The sequence below is a fragment of the Panthera leo genome, chromosome C1 (assembly GCF_018350215.1).
Source record: "Panthera leo isolate Ple1 chromosome C1, P.leo_Ple1_pat1.1, whole genome shotgun sequence".
In the NCBI taxonomy this organism is placed as follows: Eukaryota; Metazoa; Chordata; class Mammalia; order Carnivora; family Felidae; genus Panthera; species Panthera leo.
This window is the reverse complement of record NC_056686.1, coordinates 202180309-202202016: the sequence shown is the minus strand read 5'-3', so window position 1 is coordinate 202202016 and position 21708 is coordinate 202180309. Positions and strand designations below refer to the sequence as shown.

General features: G+C 46.5%; 1 protein-coding gene across 1 annotated transcript; it reads left to right on the top strand.

Annotated features, from left to right (window-relative positions):
• Positions 1-252: 252 nt before the first annotated feature.
• Positions 253-21005, top strand: RESP18 (regulated endocrine specific protein 18). Its single transcript, XM_042948707.1, is given in 9 exon segments — positions 253-370; positions 1247-1297; positions 1462-1566; positions 2796-2892; positions 15777-16006; positions 17733-17837; positions 18848-18980; positions 19368-19455; positions 20909-21005. Coding segments are annotated over 9 exon segments (1011 nt in total). The 3' UTR covers positions 20993-21005.
• Positions 21006-21708: the final 703 nt, after the last annotated feature.

The following is a 21708-nucleotide window of genomic DNA, read 5'->3' as shown; positions in this document are numbered from 1 at the left end:
AATCTATAAAGAGCTCACCAAACTCCACACCCGAAAAACAAATAATCCAGTGAAGAAATGGGCAGAAAACATGAATATTCAACTGTTAATAGCAGAACTCTGTCGCCAAGACGGGGAAGAGCCGGGGTTGGGGGCCTCGTCACCAGCCGCTGCCATTGGCCGAGCTGCCGGAGAGGGGCGCTCGCAGGTGTCGCTGGCGTCTGGCCTTGGCCGCGGCGGTTGCAGCGGTGGAGCCGGCGCGCCAGAGCAACCATGCAGCAGCGGGCGCGGCGGGCGCGGGGGGCCCGGGGACCTGCGGGGATGCGTCTGATGCTTTGCTTCCTGCTGTTGAGCAGCTGCCCTGGGGGCTGGGACGCCATTAGTCCCCACGGTCAGGAGGAAAGCTGGGGGAAGGTCTGGGAAGTGGGGGCTGCGGGAGCGGTTGGTGCACGAAGCAGGGCGAACCGTGTCGGGTGGGTAAAGTCAGCAAGCACGGGCGGGGACGGGAGGGGGGGCGGTTAAAAATCGGAAGGTGGCGGTAGGACGGAAGAGAAGTGGGCCCCAGGGGAGATTAGGGGTGCAGCAGGAGGAATGGAGGTGACAGATCCCGGCCACGAAGCCACGGGAGGAAAAGCACGCGGAGGGCTAGGGTGGAGGTACCCAGCGCTGAGGGGTAGACGGAAGGAGCCTGGCCGCAGGCATCCAGTCTTGACCTCGGGATGAGGCCTGACTGGAGCCAGGTGCCTGGGCTTACCCTCCTCCCTGGGGAGGTAGGTTGGGGGGGCGGGGATCTGCGGGAGGACGCCTAGCCTTCCCCACAGCCGTGTGCCTCCCTCTCCACTTGTCCTCCGCGTCCTTGAACTTGGAGACCAATGCAGAGGGCTTCCCGCGGGCCTGGGGCTCTGCAGAGTGCTGGAAGGGCGCGGAGGGGAGTCAGGCCCTGTGCAGATGCCTGAACCCTTTCATCTCCTGGACTTCCCCCCCCTCCTACCCCATCTACCTGGACTGAGGAGGGGTCTGTATGGTAGAAAAGTTATGCCTCACATTGTGTAGCTGGGTATACTGTGGCTTTCAGGATAAGAACCTGGGATCCCAAGGCTTAACAGTCTGAACCCAGCCCCCAGGCTTTATACTTCCAAGGATTCTGGAAGTCTTTCCAGCTCTCCACCCAGGAAGCAAACTTCTTCCCCCATCCCTACGCTGTCCGCCTGTCTGTCCATTCAAGTTTTGTAGCCCTCTGAGGCTCTGCTCACCTGTCCATCCACAGGCTGTCTCTTTGCCCGAAGACTCTGCTCTTACCTGGAAGTCTGTGCCAAGGGTGAGTGAGACCCAGAGGGTAAAGAGGAAAAGGTGTGATGGAGGGAGAGCTGATAACTGGGAGGGATCTGAGCTTGATGGTGGAGAGGGTACTGCTCTTCTGCAACCAGGCCCTCTTGAAGGCTTTCGGCCAAGCTCCCTGCTAATGCCATTCTGTACCCTTAGAGGGACAGCCCCAGGTGGGCATGCAGCCACCCAGGTCCCGGCAAGGAGTCGTCAAGCTGGTCTTCCGATACTGGCAAGATGTGCTTCAGTGGCTCATGCCTCAAGGTGAGACCAGAAGAGCTGGAAGAGAGAGGCTGGGCTGTGGGATCCCCACCTTGACATTAAAAGCTCCTTCCACAGATTTCTCTGCCTGAACTTTTCTCTTCATCCTCACCTCTGGAGCCTCACCTGCTCAGACCCTGAGCAAGATGGGTGGTGGTCTCCCAGCCTTTGTGGGGAAGCTGTTGTCACTTGTCTTCTCTTTATTTTTAAAAAATATTTGTTATTTTTGAGAGAGAGCGTGCGCAAGTGGGGAGGTGGGGGTGGGGAGAGACAGAGGATCCGAAGTGGGCTCTGTGCTGACAGATGTCGGTGCATCGGGTCCTGCCCCGCCAATGTTGGGCTCGAACTCACAAACCAAACCGTAAGATCATGACCTGAGCCAAAGTCAGACACTCAACTGACTGAGCCACCCAGGCACCCCTTACTTACCTTCTTTAGAGGAGCACAGTAGAGGCAATGAGAAGTCCCGGGAAGAGTTCAACATCCATCTCCTTGGGACTAGCCCTATGCCCCCCTGCCCTGTGCTATCCGAGTGCTCAAGGCCAGGAATCATGGGGTCCCCAGTCAGAACCTCTCCCTCCCGTACACATATTCCAGATTTTGAATTGGGGGAGTAGACAGCTCAGAGTGTATGGCAAATAGAAGCATGACAGATGGGGGTGCAGAATGGGAGGGGAAACGTTTCTGATCCTCCTTGAAAGCAGGGTTTCATGATTGCAGGGTTCAGAAGGGAGATCTGCTTGGAGTTCAAATTACTGCTATTAATGATCATAGCGTATGATGTGCGAGCAATGCCTTAGAGTTTTAGAAACACTGCGTATGTCCTCCACTTCCATTTGGTCCTCATAACAGCACAATTGTTAAATTCACATTTGGCTACTTATCGCTCACCAAGCACTGTGCTAAGAAACTTACATGGATTACCTCCTGTAATTCTCTCAACAATGGTTCATCATTTCATGGATGAGAAAACTGAAGCTCGCCAATTTAATTAAGTTCCCAGTTAATTAAGTTAAGTTAAGGGTCACAGAACCAGTAAGAGCAGGGATTCCAGTGCCGAGGTGGGCAGAAGGCAAAGCCCTGTACCCCAGACCGTCTCTGGATCCCTCCAGTGCCCCGTGGCCCTTACGTACTTTATGGAAAGCAGAAATTCCAGTTGCTCTCTGGTTTCTGGGGTAGGCCAATCCAACTGTCCCAAATGTCAACTCACGCTCCTCCCTTTCTTTCTGCAGGACTGTTCTGGAAGGATGATGTCACTCAAGATGTAAAGACCCAGAAGATGGAGCACATGCCCAGGCTCCACGCCTCAGAGACCTACATGAGGGATGGGTAGACAGCCTTTCCCACCAAAACCACCATGCTGAGGTGTGTGAGGCCTGTGGTCTGTCCACACTGCACCTGTCTGGTAGACAGAGCAACTGGGAAGGGAAGGAGTGTCAGGGATGCCAGTAGGAGCTGTCAGAAGTCCAGCGAGTAGAATGAAGAGAGCGCCTGTCTGGTTTCAGCCAGAAGCAATCCCATGATACCTTGGTGATGTCCACAAAGGGAGGGAATTGGGACGCATGGCTACTATGTGTTATCCCTGGCTTGGTCTTCGCCTTCTAGAGACAGGTGCAAAGGGAAACTCTAATTGTTGTTCCCTAAGGTGAGAGTCCCTCGGGGATTTTGAAATTCTTCATTTGGATATCATCTCTTTTCCTCTGGGCCTTTTCGCCATTTTCTCTTCACCCTTGACTCCTGTTTTCCTTCCCCTCAGAGCCCAGTGACCAAGGTGAACAAGGAACAATGCTTGAACTCTAGAATGGTTTTGGAGGTCCTGAACCAAGCAAGAGATGACCAACCACAGCAAGGCCCCACTGCAGGTGAGGGCCTGCCCTTGTCCAGGAACGCTGAGCCCACCAAGGGCCTGTTTACAGAGGGTGACAGGGTGAAGGAGGGGATAGACATTGGTTGATAGGGAATGATTTCACTGAGACTGATGGAGAACCTTCTGGAAGAGAGGGCCTGGAGGATGGAAAAGAACAGAGCCAGCCCAATCTTCACCCTGCCACTGCCCAGCCGTGACCTTGGACACATTACCTAGGCTCTTCAAGTCCCTTCTTCCACATCTGTAAAATGGGAATGGTAATAAAGACCACCCTTCTGGTGTTGCTGTGTGGATCAAAGACAATATATGAAAAATGCCAGCGGTTGCTGGATTGAGGGGAAATTCTCCCTTTGCCCACTGGAGGGCGCCCCCACTTTCTCTCTCACAGACAGCTTTTCACCGATTTCAGCAACTAGGGATTGAAAGGGGCTGGGGGCCTGCAGTGGACTCTTGCTTTGTAAGATCAAGCACAGTCACAGAGCTTGAAGGGCCTGCACAAATCTACTTGAGAGGTTTCACAACTTAAAATATATATATGGGCTCCCTGGTTTTCTAAGAAAATCTTGCGTATGACATTACTCTAAATCCTCACCTTGCCCATCCATCCATAGCCGTATATCTGTATACATTTCTCCCTCTCTCTCTCTTTCGGTATACACACACACACACACACACACACACACACACACACACACATTTATACATACACATATAAACATAGATATGAAGATCCTTAAATGGGAGAGGAGTACCCAGAGCGCCTCACATTCAGCCTCCCCCTTGCTCTTCTCAGTGGTGTGGAGGAAGTCACCTGGGAAGGTTCTCAGGCATCCCCTTGGACCCTTGAGCTCTCTGGAGCCCAGGTAGAAAACTGCCCACCTCTTAGTTATCCATCCATCTTTACAGCTGAGAAACTGAGTGGGCAGGCATAGAGCAGGGCCAGACCAGGTCCCCCCACTAACCTTCCCCCACTGCAGCCCCACCCTTCCTCTCCGGGGCCCCCATAGAGATTGGGCTGCTTGACACATGAGACTTCTCCACACTGAGGATAGCCTGAGGAGGTGACATTAGAACTTTGACCTAAAAGATATCCTGGAAGCAGCCAGGGGAAGATCTGGAGGAAGAATCCCCAAGGCAGAGAGAATCACAAATACAACTGCCCTCAGGTGAGATTGCAGGGCTCCTTAGGAGAACAAACAGAAAGGCTTATGGCAGCAGAATAGGCCCAGGACTACTCAGGTCTATAGACGGGTTTGGGTTTTGTTCAAAGTGTAGTGGGAAATCATCAGCAAGAGAAAGGCGATATGATTAACATTCTATAAAGACATAGTGACGCTGCTGGAAAATGGATTATAAAATGGACAAGAGTAGAACCAAGTAGAACTGTCTGGGGCTACTGAGTTGTCCAGGTGGGATCTGGTGGTACCTTAGACGAAGATCGGGGCAGCATTGCTGGGAACCTCTTAGCTGGACTCCATCCAGAGGCAGCCTGCACCTCAGAAGTGCTCTAGCCTTTTACCCCTTTCAAAAAAACTGGTCCCCATCTCTGTCACCATGGCAGCCAGGCCTCCTTAGCTTGGATTGGTTGCTGGACCACATCACTGGTCCTGTGACTGACCCTGTGATGGGGACTGGTTGCCATGGTTCTATCAAGTGTGCAAACAAGGAACTGCCATTCTCCTTCAGGCTCAGGGGACCAACCAGCCCTGTGTCTAATGGAAAATCCCTTGAAGGAGATAGAATTAGAGATAGGGACCAGGGAAAGGCCTGTAGTCTGACAGTGCCTGAGTCCCTTGTCTCAAGGCTTATTCACACTAAGACTGCTATGGAGACTTGCTCTGAATTTGGTGGGGAGGGATGGGGACGGAAGTCAGTGTATTCATTAAAAATTCCTTGTTTCTTCCCATTTTAGGATGTCTTTGAGCTATTCCCTAGTCTGAGTCACAAGTCACAACCTCGCAGCTGATTAAGACCTGAGGGGGAAACCTTCCATCCCCCACACCTTCCTGGTGCTCTCAAGAAGGGCAATTTCAGGGGGCACCTGGGTGGCTCAGTCGGTTAAGCCCCTGACTCTTGATTTCAGCTCAGGCCATGATCTCATGGTTCGTGGGTTTGAGCCCCATGTGGGGCTCTGTGCTGACAGTGTGGAGCCTGCTTGGGATTCTCTCTCTCCCTTTCTCTCTGCCCCTGCCCTGCTCATGCTGTCTCTCTCTCTCAAAGTAAATAAACTTAAAAAAAAAAAAAAAAAAAAAAAGAAGGGGCACCTGGATGGCTCAGTTGGTTAAGCATCTGACTTCGGCTCAGGTCATAATCTCACGGTTTGTGAGTTCAAGCCCTGCATTGGGCTCTCTGCTGACAGCTCAGAGCCTGGAGCCTGCTTCGGATTCTGTGTCTCCCTTTCTCTCTGCCCCTCCCCTGCTCATGCTCAGTCTCTCTCTCTCTCTCTCTAAAAAATAAATAAAAACATTTAAAAATAAAATAAAAAATAAAAAAAAAGAAGAAGAAGAAGAAGGGCATTTTCAGGCTGACCCAAATTTGGATCTGGATCATTAAAGCTGATTTTCAAGCAAACTCTTCCTACAGACTTGTCTGGAGGCAGGATGGGAAGGGTTTGGACCTGACAGGAGTCTCTGAGGTGAGAGAGCTAGGATCGGAACACGGGAAAAGTTGGGGTGTGGGGTTCAGAGAACACAGCCCTGGTTGCACCCAGTGCATGGGTTCTGATCCCTTCCTCCCCCTATGGATTACTTCTAAGGCAGATGGACTCAGAGCTGGAGGATCAGCCATCCCCACCCGCAGCCTTCAAATGTATCTTCTTGGTCTCCCTTCCTTCCATTCGTGGAAGGAAAGTCTTCCTTCCAGACCTTGGGTCTGCAAGGCCTGGGACCTTGGTCTGCCTTTGAGGTTCATGGCACCATCTGAGCATTGGGGTCCCCTACAGAGCAGTTACACCAGCCCCAAACCCAAGAACCCACACAGAATTCTGTGACTAAATGCTTTGCACATTTAACGCTCTGATACTCTGTGGTCACTTTGCCCTGGGGAGAGGGGGACCAGCCACCGTCGCTCAATCCATCCGAACTCCAGACATCTCATGCCTCAAGCTTTGTATTTCTCACAGCGCCTAGCTCATTTGATCCTCACAAATGGGAACACAGGGGAAGGTGCCAATCCTACTGTCTTAGTGTGTTCAGGCTGCTGTAACAAAATACTGTAAACTGTGTGGTTTATCAACAACAGAAATTCATTTCTCACAGTTTTAATTTTTTAAATGTTTAAATTTAATTTTTTTAATGTTTATAAATAATGTAATAAATGAATTTTCTTTCTTTCTTTCTTTCTTTCTTTCTTTCTTTCTTTCTTTCTTTCTTTTCCTTAAGCCCTTGAGGGTTAAGTTTTCAAAAATAACTCTGGAATGTTAGGTACTTCTTAGCCTCCATATTGTGTGCATCCTTTCCATCCTTATTTGGGGTTATTGAAACACTTTCCAGTATTCTATTTTAATGTAACAATTGTGTTTTTTATTATCTTTCTGTACTTTTTAAGTGATTGCTCTGGGGATCTGAGTATATACATTTAACTTGTCTCTCTCTCTCTCTCTCATCATAGCAGAGAGCCCGATGAAAGGCTCAAACTCATTAAGCATGAGATCATGACCTGAGCCAAAGTTGGATGCTCAACCGACTGAGCCATCCAGGTGCCCCTCTCACAGTTCTAGAGGCTGGGAAGCCAATGAGGTGCTGGCAGAATCGGTGTCTGGTGAAGACCTGCTTCTTGGTTCACAGACAATGTCTTTCACTGTGTACTCACATGGTGGAAGAGGGACAGATCTGTCTGGGATTTCTTTTATAAGGGTACTAATCCCATTCATGAGAGGTCCATCCTTAAGACCTAATCACTTCACAAAGGCCCCACTTCCAAATACTTTCTTATCACCTTGAGGGTTAGGATTTCAACATATTAATTTTGGGGGCACACAAACATTCAGACCATTGGATCTGCTTACTTACAGAACCCAGGGAAACTAAGACACCCTCCTCTGGCAATACAGGCTTACTCATGCTTCCAATGCATGTCCTATCCCCTGCATCTGTGCATCTAAGGACATAACTAAACATAATACTCAACATATTTATCTATGCCTAGTTTTTTTTTTTTACTTTATTTATTTATTTTGAGAGTGAAAGAGAGAGAACATGATCAGGGGAGGGGCTGAGAGAGAGAAAGAGAGAGAATGCCAAGCAGGCTGCATGCTGTTAGCACGAAGCCCGATGCAGGGCTCGAACCCACAAACTCTGAGATCATGACCTGAGCTGAAGTCAGATGCTTAACCAACTGAGATAGCCAGGCACCCCTATACCTAGTTTTTATTAGCTAGATTGACCCCTACCACCTACCCTACTTTTCCTCATCATACATTCACTGTGTCTGGCCACCACAATTCATGGTTCCTGCCTCAAGGCAACTGAAGCTTAGGGAAGTAAGACATACATATAACATATTCATGCAATAGATATTTATTGAACACCTGTGTAGCACACCATGCAGATGCCCTGCGTCATATCCCCTGCCCCATCTCTGAGTTCATCTGTGAACTGCAGGTAGACAGTATCTATACAAGCTGACAGCTTCTCACCTCAAGCTGACACTCTACTTCTTGTCCTGTGGGTATTCTGGAATGCTAGAGAAACTTGCCTACCTGTGCTCAAGACAACTCTGAGATGTCTGGGAATTAACACTCCCAGAGGCAGTTAAGGATTGAGTTTAGTAGATATATATTCCTGCAGATCCATCCCTGGTGGGGTAAATCTGAGACAAGTTCTACACAGATCCTCAGGGGTCCCCAACAGGGTTCATTCCCAGTTGCCCATTGTGATGGTTAATTTTATGTGTCCATTTGACTGGCAAAGGGGTTCTTAGATAGATGGTAAAACATTATATCTGAGTGCGTCTATGAGGATGTCTCTGAAAGAGAACAGCATTTGAATTAGTAGATTGAGCAAAGAAGATGTCCTCATTAACACGGGTGGGCATCATCCAATCTATGGAGGACCCAAACAGAACAAAAAGGTGGAGGGAGGATGACTCTGCTCTCTGCTTGAGCTGGGACATATGTCTTCTCCTGCCCCTGGACATCAGGACTCAGATTGGAACTCATATCATCAGCTCACCTGGTTCTCAAGTCTTGGGACTCAAACTAAATTACACCACCAGCTTTCCTGGTTCTCTGCTTGCAGACAGCAAACCATGGGATTTCTCAGCCTCCATAATTGTGTGCATTCTTTCCTTCCTTATTTGGGGTTATTGAAACACTTTTCAATATTCTATTTTAATTTAGCAATTGTATTTTTCATTATCTTTCTATACTTTTCAAGTGGTTGCTCTAAGGATCTGAGTATACACATTTAACTTTTCACAGTCTGCTTATGATCTTACCATTTTGAGCCAAATGCAGAGATCTTACTAGCATATGTTCCTTCCCTCTCTGGCTTTTATGTTGCAGCTGTCGATTAGAATCAGTTACATCTACATACATTTGAAACTCTATCAGACACTGTTAATAACTTTTGCTTTGAACCATCAAACATATTGCAAGTAATTCAAAAGGAGAAGAATATATTTACCCAGATAGTTCCCATTTTGATTACTGTCTCCATTCTTGATGTTCTGGATTTCCTTCTGAAATCATTTCCTTTTTATCTGAAGAATTTCCTTTAGCAATTCTTTAGAGCAGGTCTGCTGGCTACAAATTAGTTTTTCTCCATCTTTGTTTCACCTTCGTTCCTGAAGTATATTTTGCTTGGTATAGAATACTGGGTTGACAGCTCTTTTCTTTCACTACTTTTAATTTTTTTTTCAACGTTTTTATTTATTTATTTATTTATTTTTGGGACAGAGAGAGACAGAGCATGAACGGGGGAGGGGCAGAGAGAGAGGGAGACACAGAATCGGAAACAGGCTCCAGGCTCCGAGCCATCAGCCCAGAGCCCGACGCGGGGCTCGAACTCACGGACCGCGAGATCGTGACCTGGCTGAAGTCAGAAGCTTAACCGATTGCGCCACCCAGGCGCCCCTCTTTCACTACTTTTAAAATGTCATTCCATTTCCTTCTGTCCCCCATAGATCATAATGAAAAATCCACAATCATTTGGATTATTGTTCTCCTATAAGTGATGAGTTGTTTTTCTCTGGCTTTTTTCCAGATTTTGTCTTTGTTTTTAGTTTTTAGAAGTTTGATTATGATGTGTCAAGGCATGGATTTTTTCAAGATTATCTTGTTTGTGTAAACAAACTCCAGTTCATCTGCCTGATGCAGGTAAAGGCCAATCACTGAGACATCAAGTTTGTAGCAAGGAAAGGGTTTATTCAAGAGGCAGCCAAATTAAGAGATGAAAGGGCATACTCAAATTTGCCTCCTCAGAGGGGAAGGACCAGGGATTTAAAAAAAATTTTTTTTTATGTTTTTAAATTTTATTTTTGACAGAGAGAGAGACAGAGTGTGAGTATGGGAGGGGCAGAGAGAGAGGAAGACACGAATCCGAAGCAGACCCCAGGATCTGAGCTGTCAGCACATAGCCTGATGTGGGGCTCAAACTCACAGACTGCAAGACCATGACCCGAGCTGAAGTCAGACGTTTGACCAACTGAGCCACTCAGGTGCCCCAAGGGTCAGGGATTTTTAAAGGCAAGTGGAAAGGGGTCTGGGTAAAGGAGAGAAAGGCTTCATGACTCAAAAATAAAGGAAGTTAGAGAATATTGTACAAAGTGAAATAAGTCAGTCAGAGAAAGATAAATACCATATGATTTAACTCATATATGGAATTTAAGAAACAAAACAGTTGAACATTGGGGGGGGGGGGGAAGACAGAGGCAAACCAGAAAACAGAGTTTTAACTATAGTGAACAAACTGTGGGTCACTGGAGGGGAGGTGGCAGGGGGGATGGTTTAAATAGACGATGGGGATTAAAGGGGACACTTGCAATGAGCACTGGGTGTTGTATGTAAGTGATGAGTCACTAAATCCTACACCTTAAACTAATATTCATTGTATGTTAACTAGCTGGGATTTAAATAAAAACTTGGAAAAGAAAAATAATAAAGGAAGTTACTAAGTACGAGACAATTAATTTCATTTTGCTCTCTCATTTCAAAGAGGTGGCCGCTAATCCTGACTGGCTCTGGCCAGCTTCTTGGTTAAACCTTGAGTCTTTGCAAAACTAAATCAACACTTGGTTATCATGGTGTCAGAATATCCTTGTATCATCTTATAGAACCATGGTGGTGGACAGCATTCTGAGAACAAGCAGATTTGGGCTAAAAAGTTGCAGCTGTGCTTATCTGCCCCATTAACCCCTTGGTTACTGGTTTCATTTGAAGTTCACTGAACTTATTGGATCTGTAGGTTTGTGGCTTATGACAAACTTGGGAAGTTTTCAGCCATTATTTCTTCAAATATTTTTAATTTACTACCCTTCTCCTTCTGGGACTCCAATGACATGAATGTTAGACTTTTAGTATTGTCCCACAGGTCGCTGAGGCTCTGTTTACTTTTTTCTCCAATGTTTTTGTCTCTGTTGTTCTGATTGGATCACTTCTATTGGTCCATCTTCAAGTTAACAGATACTTTCTTCTGTATTCCTATTCTGTTATTGAGCCCATCCAGCAAGTTTTTATTTTGGTTATTGGATATTTTTGGTTCTAAAATAGCACATTAGAGGAACAAACAGAACAGCTAGTGGTAAGAAATGCAGTTGGAGAAGTAGACCCAAAACTGACCATTTGGGGCTTTTCAGCTAGTAGTAAAGAGTCTAGATCTTATACAAAGGGCAAAAGACGGTCTCCTGGGTGGCTCAGTTGGTTAAGCGTTGAACTCTTGATTTCAGCTGAGGTCATAATCTCACAGTTTATGGGATTGAGTCTCAAGCTGGGTTCTGCGCTGAAGGCAGACTCGGCCTTCAGGGATTCTCTTTCTCCCTGTCCCTCTGCCTCCTCCCCTTCCTGCCACCACAAATAAATAAATAAGCTTAAAAAAAAAAAAAAAAAGGACAGAAGAAAATCACTAGGGATTTTAAGGAAATGAATAGAATGATGTGATGTACAATTTTAAAAGACCACCCTACTACTGCTGGATAACGTATTGATAGAGGACAAGAGTGGAAAAGACAGGCCTGTTAAGAAGTATTGTTTTTGTCCAGGAGGACACTGGTAGCTTGGACTGGGCATTGCATAGAGCTGAGTATCTCTAGCTGGCCATGTACTCTACCCAGAGACAGCCTGAACTTCAGGCAGAATCCAGACCCTTATGGTCTCCAAGGAAACAGCTCCGGCCTCCTGTCACCATGGTAACCATGCTTCATCTGCCTGGATTGGTCGCTGTGGTGACATCAGCAGCCCTAAATGACTAATCCCCACAATGAGAACTGGTTGCCATGGTGCTAAAGTATGCATAAAAGAATCTGCCGCTCTTCTCCAAGTCAGGGTCTTTGAGTAACTCTAAAGCTATGGGGAAATGAGGGGAGGGAAGAGAAGATCAGATACTGGACCCAAGGGGAGGCCAGCTGTCAGGCAGTTGCTAAGTCACTATGCCTTAGGACTTGCCCAAATCAGGACTACTATTAGAGCTTATTATTTATTGGGAGGGGGGAGATGTTTTATGCTGTAGATGGGGGAGTCCTCCAGCATATATCCACACAAATTGCAAATCCCATGTTTCCTTCCACTTTAGAGCTTTTTAAACTTCTTCCTCCTCTGAGCAAAACTTTGTAGCTGATTAAGGTATCCCCATCCCTACACCCTGCATTGGCATCTAGAAGGGCAGGTCTAGGACAACCCGTTTTGGGATTTTTAAAGTGCGTTTTCATCAAAACTTTTCTGTGGGCTCCAACCAGAGCCTCTGAAGGAAAATATGGAGGGCCAGAATAGAGAAGATATTCGTGGTGGGGGTGGCGGCCTGGCTTTTGGTTCCTTTCTCCTTCTAGTCATCATTCATAACATGACTGCAAGGTAGAGTAGAACCACAGCTGAACTGCAGTCATTCCTCACCCACCCACCACCCTTTCTGGTGGTTATTTTCCCCTTGGGAAAGGAACTTCCTCCTCTGAACTCCAGGTCCAATAGGCTGGAGAACCTGCTTTGTTTTCTGAGGTTACTACTCCCAGCATTAAGGCCCCCTCCAATTTCCCTGGTAGTTTGAAATCTTAGAAGGGAGAAAAGCTGAGTGATCTCTGTTCAACCCACCCAAAGACCAGTATGTTCTGTTTTCCTACAGCATTATATTTCTCAAAGCAGATTCATACTCATTTGCTCTTAGGCCTCAAATTATTTCTGTAAATAGTTTTCAAATATCATGTATAACCCAAGTCCATGATAACCACATAAACTTCCAGCTCCTGGTATGACAAAATAGTTTGTGTTAGTCTCTAACATTGAACATATGTACTCGAGACGAAATATAAAAATAAGCGTTTGAAAGCATGGAGACCAACCAAAAGCAAGAAAAACTAGAGGGAATATAATCCTTGAAAAAAACAGAGTCCACAGGTGAGTCCCACATTTAACAGGCTTTCCTCCTAAGGACACTTCATGTTTCCCTACAGCACATAGGGAAATAGAGCATGGGCAGGAAAGTGGCAGTCTGACGGGCCTCTGAAACACAGGCTGGAACACAGAAATGACAGAGCAGCTGGAAACGAGGAAGAAATCTGGGAACTGAGTGAGCTACAGAGAGGTGAACCCCAAAATCCACATACAAATTTCCTTCAAATAGTTAACTACCTTTTAAATGGTACATGTTCAGGAAGAGATTTCAAGGAATCTAGTGGAAAAGTCAAATATCTGAGCAGGGATTTTGGAAGCTGCCACAGTGTGTTAAGGAGACCAAACATGGGGTTCAGGACCCATGAAATTAGAAGGTCTTGGTAAACGCCCTGGGGTTTTCAGTAAAATCCCAAAAGGACCAAATTCTAGGTGTAAGCACAATGTCACAGCACTAAAGGATACAGCCTAGGATTAAGAACAGAACTAAAATGCTCCCGCCTTAACTAGGCTTCTCATAGTTCATGAGTTCAAGCCACACTTCAGGCTCTGTGCTGACAGTGCAGAGCCTGCTTGGGTTTCTCTCTCCCTTTCTCTCTGCCCCTCCCCTGCTCACTCTCTTTCTCTCTCTCTCAAAATAAATAAATAAACTTTAAAAAACAATACAATATAAAGATGAATAGCTAAAAAGTCAATAAAGTTGAATACTAAAAATTACTTGATTATTCCAAAAGAAAGGAGAGGAGAAACAATGGAAAATGGGTAAGACAAATAAAAAACAAATAACAAGGTAGCAGAACTAATCCCAAACATATCAATAATTACATTAAATGTAAGGAACTATTAAACAATCCAATCAAAAGGTGGAGATTGCCAGTCTGGATTTACAAACACAACAAAACAAAACAGAATCAAACTATATCTTGTTTATAAGACATATACTTTAAATATAATGACAGGGGAACCTCGGTGGCTCAGTCAGTTGGATGACAGACTTCGGCTCAGGTCATGATCTCATGGTTTGCGAGTTCAAGCCCGGCATCAGACTCTGTGCTGACAACACACAGCTGTCGCAGCTGTGACAGCTCTGTCTCCCTCTCTCTGCCCCTCCCCTGCTCACATTCTGTCTCTCTCTCTCTCTCTCTCTTCCTCAAAAATATGTGAACATTAAAAAAAATTAATAAAAAAATAAAGAAAATATAAATAAAGAAAAAAAACTAAAAAGTCCCTAATTGCAACATCCTTCCAAATGATCCATGGGTCTAAGAAGTTACAAGAAAAATTAGAAAATATTAACCACTTGATAATTAAAACACAAAAAAGTCATGCTTAGAGGGAAATGTGTAGCTGTACATGCATTTACTGTGAAGAAGAAAACATGTGGGGCACCTGGGTGGCTCAGTCGGTTGAGCGTGCGACTTCCGCTCAGGTCATGATCTCCTGGTTCATGAGTTCGAGCCCCGCCGCTGGCCACTGTGCTGACAGCTGAGAGCCTGGAACCCCGCTTCAAATTCTGTGTCTCGCTCCCTCTCTCTGCCCTTCCCCTGCTCATGCTCTGTCTCTCTCTGTCTCAAAAATAAATAAAACATTTTTAAAAATTAAAAAAAAAGAAAACATGTAAATCAATGATAAACTATCAACTCAGGAAGTTCGAAAAATAAAGGAAATGAGACCCAAAGAAAATAAAGGGAAATAATATGTGATAACTTAAATGTCATGGACAAATTTCTTGAAAAATTTAAGTTTCCAAAACAGACATGAAAAGAAATAGGGTATCTTGAATAGTTGAAGAAATTAAATTGTAATAAAACTTTCTCACAAAGAAACTCTGAGCCCAAATGCTTGAAGAAGTAATATCAATCATGTACAAAGCCTTTCACAGAATAGCAAAAGAGGAAATGCTTTCTGACTGACTCGATGAACCAAATGTTGTGAAGAAAACAGGAGAAAAATCTCGGTAGGTTTGGGTTGTGAAACATTTTTAAGAAACAGAAAGCATTTGCCGTAAAAAGATAAAATTGATAAATTGTACTTCCTCAAAATGAAAATATTTTGTTCTTCAAAAGACACAGTAAGAAAATTAAAATGAAATGTTCAGAGTTGGAGAAAATATTCACAAACCATTTATCTGATAAATGAGTTGTATCTAGAAGTACCAGAGAACTGTGAGTATTAGGGAATTATAAACACGTCTAGTTGTTATGTTCTTATCCAATTGCTGCTATAACAAATCACTTCAAACTTAGTGGCTTAAAACTACACAAATTTGTGAAACTCACTGTCTGGAAGTCAGAAGTCTAAAATCAAGATGTCAGCAGGGCTGTGTTCCTTCGGGAGTCTTAAAGGAAGAATCCATTTTCCTGCCTTTTTCAGCTTCTAGAGGCTGTTTGCATTCCTTGGCTTGTGGCTTCTTCCTGACATCTATCCAAACCTCTTCCAATGTCACATCTCCCACTACTGACTCTCCTCTCTTACAAAGACTCTTGTAATTATACAGGGCACACCTGGAAAATCCAAAGATAATCTCATCTGAGGTTAATCACCTTCTAAGGTTAATCACACTGCAAAGTCCCTTTTACCATATAACATTCACAGGCTCCAAGAGACTCTGACATGGACATATTTAGGGACCATTATTTAGCCTACCACAGATGTCTGGTATTGTGGTTATATAGGAAACTGAGGATGAGTTAGGATGGTTCTGGGGGCGGTAAAAAAACAAAAAAAAAAAAACAAAAAAAAAACAAGGGGAGGAGTTGGCTACACGTCCGCAGGAAACAGGGCCCGCCCGCGATTGGCCAAGCTGCCAAGGGAGGGTTGTGCAGATCCAACCCTCGCTGCGAGTGGGAAGCTACAGTCCAGTTTAGCCCCTCCTGCTGCTGTCTCTACTTTCTCTGCAACTTAGGGGGGGAGTGAACGCGCTGATCCCGGGAGAATGCAGCACCTACTGTGGCCTAGGGGTTCTGGGGGGCTTCCGCTACTCCTCTGCTTCGTGCTGCTCAACAGCCGCGCAGGGGGCTGCAGCGACATTAGTGGCCACGGTCAGGAGGAAACCTGGGGGAGGGGGTGGGGAAGGGCAGGCCAGAGAGCGATCCTGAGAGAAGTGGGTCGGGGGCCTCAAGGTTAGGAACTTAGGAGGAAAAGTATGAGTATGTGTCTGAGAACGTGAAAAGAGACAAATGTGGGAGCGTCTCGTAGAAAGAGACGCAGCCTTGGGGTGGGGCTCTGCATGTGGGATCTGGACCTAAGAGAAGCGAACTCAGGGAAGATTGTGAAGGAGAACGGGAAAATAAGTGGGCAGAGGGAAGTAAGCCCCGCCTATGCCGGTACAGGAGAAGACGCACCGAGCGACCAAGGAAGAGAGATGCCAGGAGCTGAGGGATAGGCAGGATCTCTGGACAATAGGAGCAGGGACCCACGGGTACGGGCGTCCTGACTCCAGAGGGAAAGCTGAGCCGAGAAACGAGCCAGGGATTCATCATAAGCCCTCAGAGCCTGGCGTCTGCGATCTAATTTCTGATAAGAAGGAGAAGGCTAAGCTGGGTAAAAGAGAATGGAGGGGAAAAGGCCCATCCTTCTTCCTCTCCCTCCACTCAGCGCCCTCGGGGGAGACCAGCGCTGACTCACGTCTGAGCAGCCAGAGACTGACTGCGCAGACTCGAGGATTCCAGTGCCAAGAGCGTGGGGAAGAGGGCGCAAACTCCTAGTCTGACGCCAACTTTCCCCGCCCGATTCTTGGATTTAGAGGCCAATGCGGAGGACTCGTGAGGAACTGTGGGAGGAGGCCTGGTGGCGGTTGACTGGAGGAGTGTGTGTGTGGTGGTGGTGGAGGGGCGGGGGGCGGCGGGGGGGACGTTCTTGTAGGGATGCCTCGCCCTCTTTGCCGCTCAGACGCCTCTTCCTAGCCAGGTTTCGGCCACCCCCTCAGCACCACGGACAGCGCCAGGTGCTTTGTGGGTTCTGGCAGAGGGTGTCCAGGTCACCAGTTTTCCTATCAGTCCTGGGATCAATGCCTCAGACAATGATCTCCCCTTCCAGAAGAAGTTCTTATCTTTCTCAGTAGGCTGCTGGAGGTTCTACTCCTTCCTAAAGGCAGGGAATTGGTATGGGGATCCATTTGATTCCAGAGGACAATTCCTTTTTAATGCCTGTCCGTAATGACTCATGGTAATTCCATTACATAAAAAAAAATGGACTTTGCCAACTCTACCCCGTCTACCCGGAATAATGAAAGTGTTATAGCATTAGGGATTGTTCTCCCCCACACCCTGTCCTTCTCCTATGCAGTTAGACAAACTGGTTTTCTGGACAAGGATCCAGACACACAAATCCTGTACTTACCAATACTTCCTTCCTCTAAGGATTCCAGGCCTCCGTTCTAATCCCCTCCAGGATTTCAGGCCTTCTTTGAGATGCAGCTCACCTGCTTCCCATGCCCCACTTATCACCTGATTATCCATTCCAGGTGTGTAGCTTTCTGAGCGTCTTCTTAGTTCATCCTCCACAGGCTGCTTTGCTTGCAAGCTCTTACCTGGAAAATGGCATCAAGGGAGAATGAGGTGCAGGTGCTGAAGAACAGGGCAGGTGGTGATGGGGGGGGGAGGGAAAAATGAAAAGAAGGAGGATTTGTAAGGAAGAAGGGTCTGGTGAGAGGAACAGAGACCAGGGAACCCAGGGGTGATAGTGAAAGACAGCTGCTTTTCTTCAACTGGGATTTAAAAAGCTTCTGGCCAAGCTCTCTTGCTGATTCCACCATTCTGCCCTTAGATGGTCACGGCCAAGTGGGAGTGGGGCAGCTCTGGCCCCTCCAAGGATTTGTCTCTATAGTCTTCCAGCACTTGCAAGTTGTACTCCAGCAGATTGTGCCCCTAAGTGAGTACAGGCTGGGAAGAGAGGCTGGAGCCTGATCAGAAAATTGGGGTGGGTGAGTGAGGGGCTGTTTGATCTGTGGATGGGCTTTCTTTGTCAGATTTCTCTACTTGAAACTTTCCTGTCATGCTCACCTCATGGAGAAGGGGGTATGACTGCAATGGGGGTGGATAGGTGGACTGTTTGACCTTGATCACCCTGGAAGAACCCAGCAGAGGCTTCTAGAAGAAGCCAGCATCCAACTCCTTCTGATGAGCTCCAACCCATAGTGCTATCTGAGTTTTTCCATAGCCAGGAATCCTTAAGTTCTCAGCCAGAACACACACACACCCTCAGCCTCTGAGTAGGAAGCAGAGCAAATGGATGACTAGTAGAGAGGAGGAATGAAAGGGAGTGGAAAGTCCCTTGGAGACAGATGGCTGATGCTTCCTTAGAGCAGAATTTAATGAATGGGGGAGGGTCAGATAGGAAATCTACCTTGAATTCATATGATTGGTACTACTGCTGATGTCTAATATGCGTGTAATGCCTTAGAGCAGCTGTTCTCAAAGTGCATCCCAGGACCAGGAGCATCAGCACCACCAAAGAACTTGTTAGAAATGCTAATTCTTGAGCTTCACCCCAGATCTACTGAATCAAGAACTCTGGGGGTGGGAAACAGTAATTTGTGTTTTAACAAGGAAGTTCCGATGCACACTAAAGTTTGGGAATCGCTTCCTAAGAGTTTTCTAAGCACTCTTTACATCCCTAATCTCTTTTAATCCTCACAATAGCATCAAATGAACCAGCAAACAGAATATAATCCTAGTTGAAAATTTATTGCACACCAGGCACTATGCTAAGCAACTTTTTTTTTTTTCTAAATTTAATGTTTATTTATTTTTGAGAGAGAGAGACATAGCACAAGCAGGGGAGGGGCAGAGACAGAGGGAGACACAGAATCCAAAGCAGGCTTCAGGCTCCGAGCTGTCAGTGTCCCAGGTGACAATTCACCACATCCTTTCACCCTGCAGGTTTGTTCTGGAAGGATGACATCACCCAGGGTGTGATGACCCAGAAGATGGGGCACATCAGCAGATTCTACCCCCAAGATCCATGTCTGAGGCATGGATAGGCAACCTTTCCCACCAAAACCACTGGGATAAGGTATGAAAGGCCTATGGTTGATCCACACATCTAACAGACAGACAGCAGGGAGAGAACAGATATTAAAACTGCAGGTAAGAGCTGCTGGCAGGACTATGAGAATGATCTGGATGTTTTGTCTAGGCTCCACAAAAAACAGCTCCATTAGCCATTAGTGATATCTGCAAAGGGAGAGATGGATGTTAGCAGGCCTACCTCCCATCTGTCATCCCTGTCTCTTCTAGGGGCAAGCAAAAGGAGAAACTTTGACTCCTATTCCCCAAGGTAAGACTTATGTGTCTTCTCAAGCATTTTAAATCCCTGACTTTGGATCCTGCCCTTTCCCTTCTGGAGCCCTGTCATCCTTTTCTGCCTTCTTCTTGATTTCTGGCTTCCCCCCTCCCAGAGCCCAATGGCCAAAGTGAACAGGGATCAATGTTTTACCTCCGAAGTGGATCTGAAGACCCTGAAACGAGAGGTGACCAACCCTGTCAAGGTAAGGGATTGACTTTTTCTCAGGAGTTTGGAATCACCAAGAACCTGTTGAAATGAGGGAGGCAGCTATGAAGGGAATGAATATTGAGGTGTGAACAGATAAGCTGAAGGTCTTTTCTTTCCCAATCGAAAGGTACCCCCACCCTCCTTCTCTCTCACAGAAACACCTGGGGGTATCAGTATGAGAGGTTGGGAGGGCAGATGTGGAAGCCTCTAAAGAAGAAATTATCTATAGGTTGTGCATAGGCATTGAGTCTAAAATAGGCATTGAGGGGCACCTGGGTGTCTCAGTCAGTTAAGGGCCTGAATTTGACTCAGGTCATGATCTCGTAGTTCATTAAATTCAAGCCCCATGTAGGGCTCACTGCTGTCACAACAGAGCCTGCTTCAGATCAATCCTCTGTCTCTCTGTGTCTCTCTCTGCCCCTCCCTCACTGTGCTCTCACTCTTTCTCTCTCTTTCTCATCTCTCAAAAATAAACATTAAAAAACAAAATAAAATAAGCATTGAAAATTGCAAAGTTTATTGCCAAGTTTATCTGTCTGTCTATCTATCTATCTATCTATCTATCTATTTATAGTGAGTTCTATGCCCAATGCAGAGCTCAAATTCATGAACCTGAGATCAAGAGTCGCATGCTCTATTGACTAAGCCAGCCAGGCACCCCTAAAATTGCCAAATTAAAAACAATTAAAAAGTCCTTTTTTTCTCTCCGTATACTCCTTTGCATACAGCAAGGGATAGCAAGGCTCCTTTGGATAAATGGGAGAGGTAGTCCAGAGGCCTTCACATTCAGCACTCCTTCCCCTCCTTGCTCTACCCTGTGGCCTGGGCAAGTCACCTGGGCAAGGCTCTGGGTTATCTCTTTGAGATGCTTAAACTCTTCAGAATCCAGATTAAAAACACCCATCTAGCACTCCCATCTATCTTTATAGATAAGACATTGGGGCCCAGGCTGGTCAAGGGATTTACTCACAGCTACATAGTAGGTTCATGGCAAAGCCAAGACTGGACCCAGGGCTCCTGATTCCCAGACATTTCACAGGGGCACATCCCTTGCCCTTCTTCTCAGGGACTGCAGTGAGAATTGGGCTGTTCCCAACGTCCAACTCCTCCACATTAACAAAAGTCTTCTTTTTTTTTTTTTTTTTTGGACTAAGACCTAAATTACAAGAAGGTGGCAGCCAGAGGAAGGTATAAAGGATGGTCATCCCAGGCAGAGAGCAGTGACAAATGTCCTGAAGCAAGTATACCATTCAGGTTAAAGGAACAGGTGGAAAAGTCAGTGGCAGAAGATTAGGTTGGAGAAGTAAGCCCAGGACTGGCCATACAGGGACTCATGGATTTTATTTTAAGTGTAGTGGCAAGTTAACTGGGAAGTTTTAAGGAAGCCCTAAACAATCATAATGTGATACATGATTTCAAAAGGCCACTCTTGTGATGTTGGGGTATAGGCTGTGAGAAGAGCAAGCATAGAAACTGAGAGCCTGCAAGAAGCCTGCACCACAGGGAGCTTCCAGCCCTGCATGCTCTCCTAGGAAACCAGTCCCCACTCCATCAGAGAGCAGCTGGTCTTCCTAAGTCTGGATTGGTTGTTGGGTCAAGGCATCCAGAGCTAGGTGACAGATCCACTTGCAAAGGATGGTTGCCATGGTGTTTCTGTAAATGCAAACAAGGTACTGCCATTCTTCCCCAGCCCAGAGCCCCAGGGAAAAGCATGAGAGAGCTGGAGAACTCTTTGTGGGAGCCAGAAGGACAGACAATGGGTGGGCTGAGTCATTGTAGCTTACTCAAATCAGGCTGTTATTGAAGCATTTTGTGAGGGAAAGTAGGTGAGGAAGAGGCCACCTTCCCACATACTGATTCCAATCCTTTGTTTCTTCTTGTTTTAGGACTTCTTTGAGCCACCCCCCACTGTGGGCCACAACCTTGTTGCTGATTGAGACCTCATATGAAGCCTCTCTGCCCCAGTGCCCTCTGCCCTCCAGAGGGGCAGTTCTAGGATGACCCAAATCTGGATCATTAAAGTGGACTTTTGTGCAAACTCTTTCTGTGATTTGTCTTGAGGTAGGGGGGGTGGGGTCTGGACACGGCCAGAGCCTCTGAAGTGGAAGAGTAGGGGTGGACCAGAACAAGGGTGCAGTGAAAAAGAGCACAGCTCCTTGGTGCTGGTGGAATGCTGTCTTGTCTTCCCTCCAATGACCATTCCTGAAGTGGAGAAAGTGGAGGTGGGACCACAGCTGGAATGCAGCCT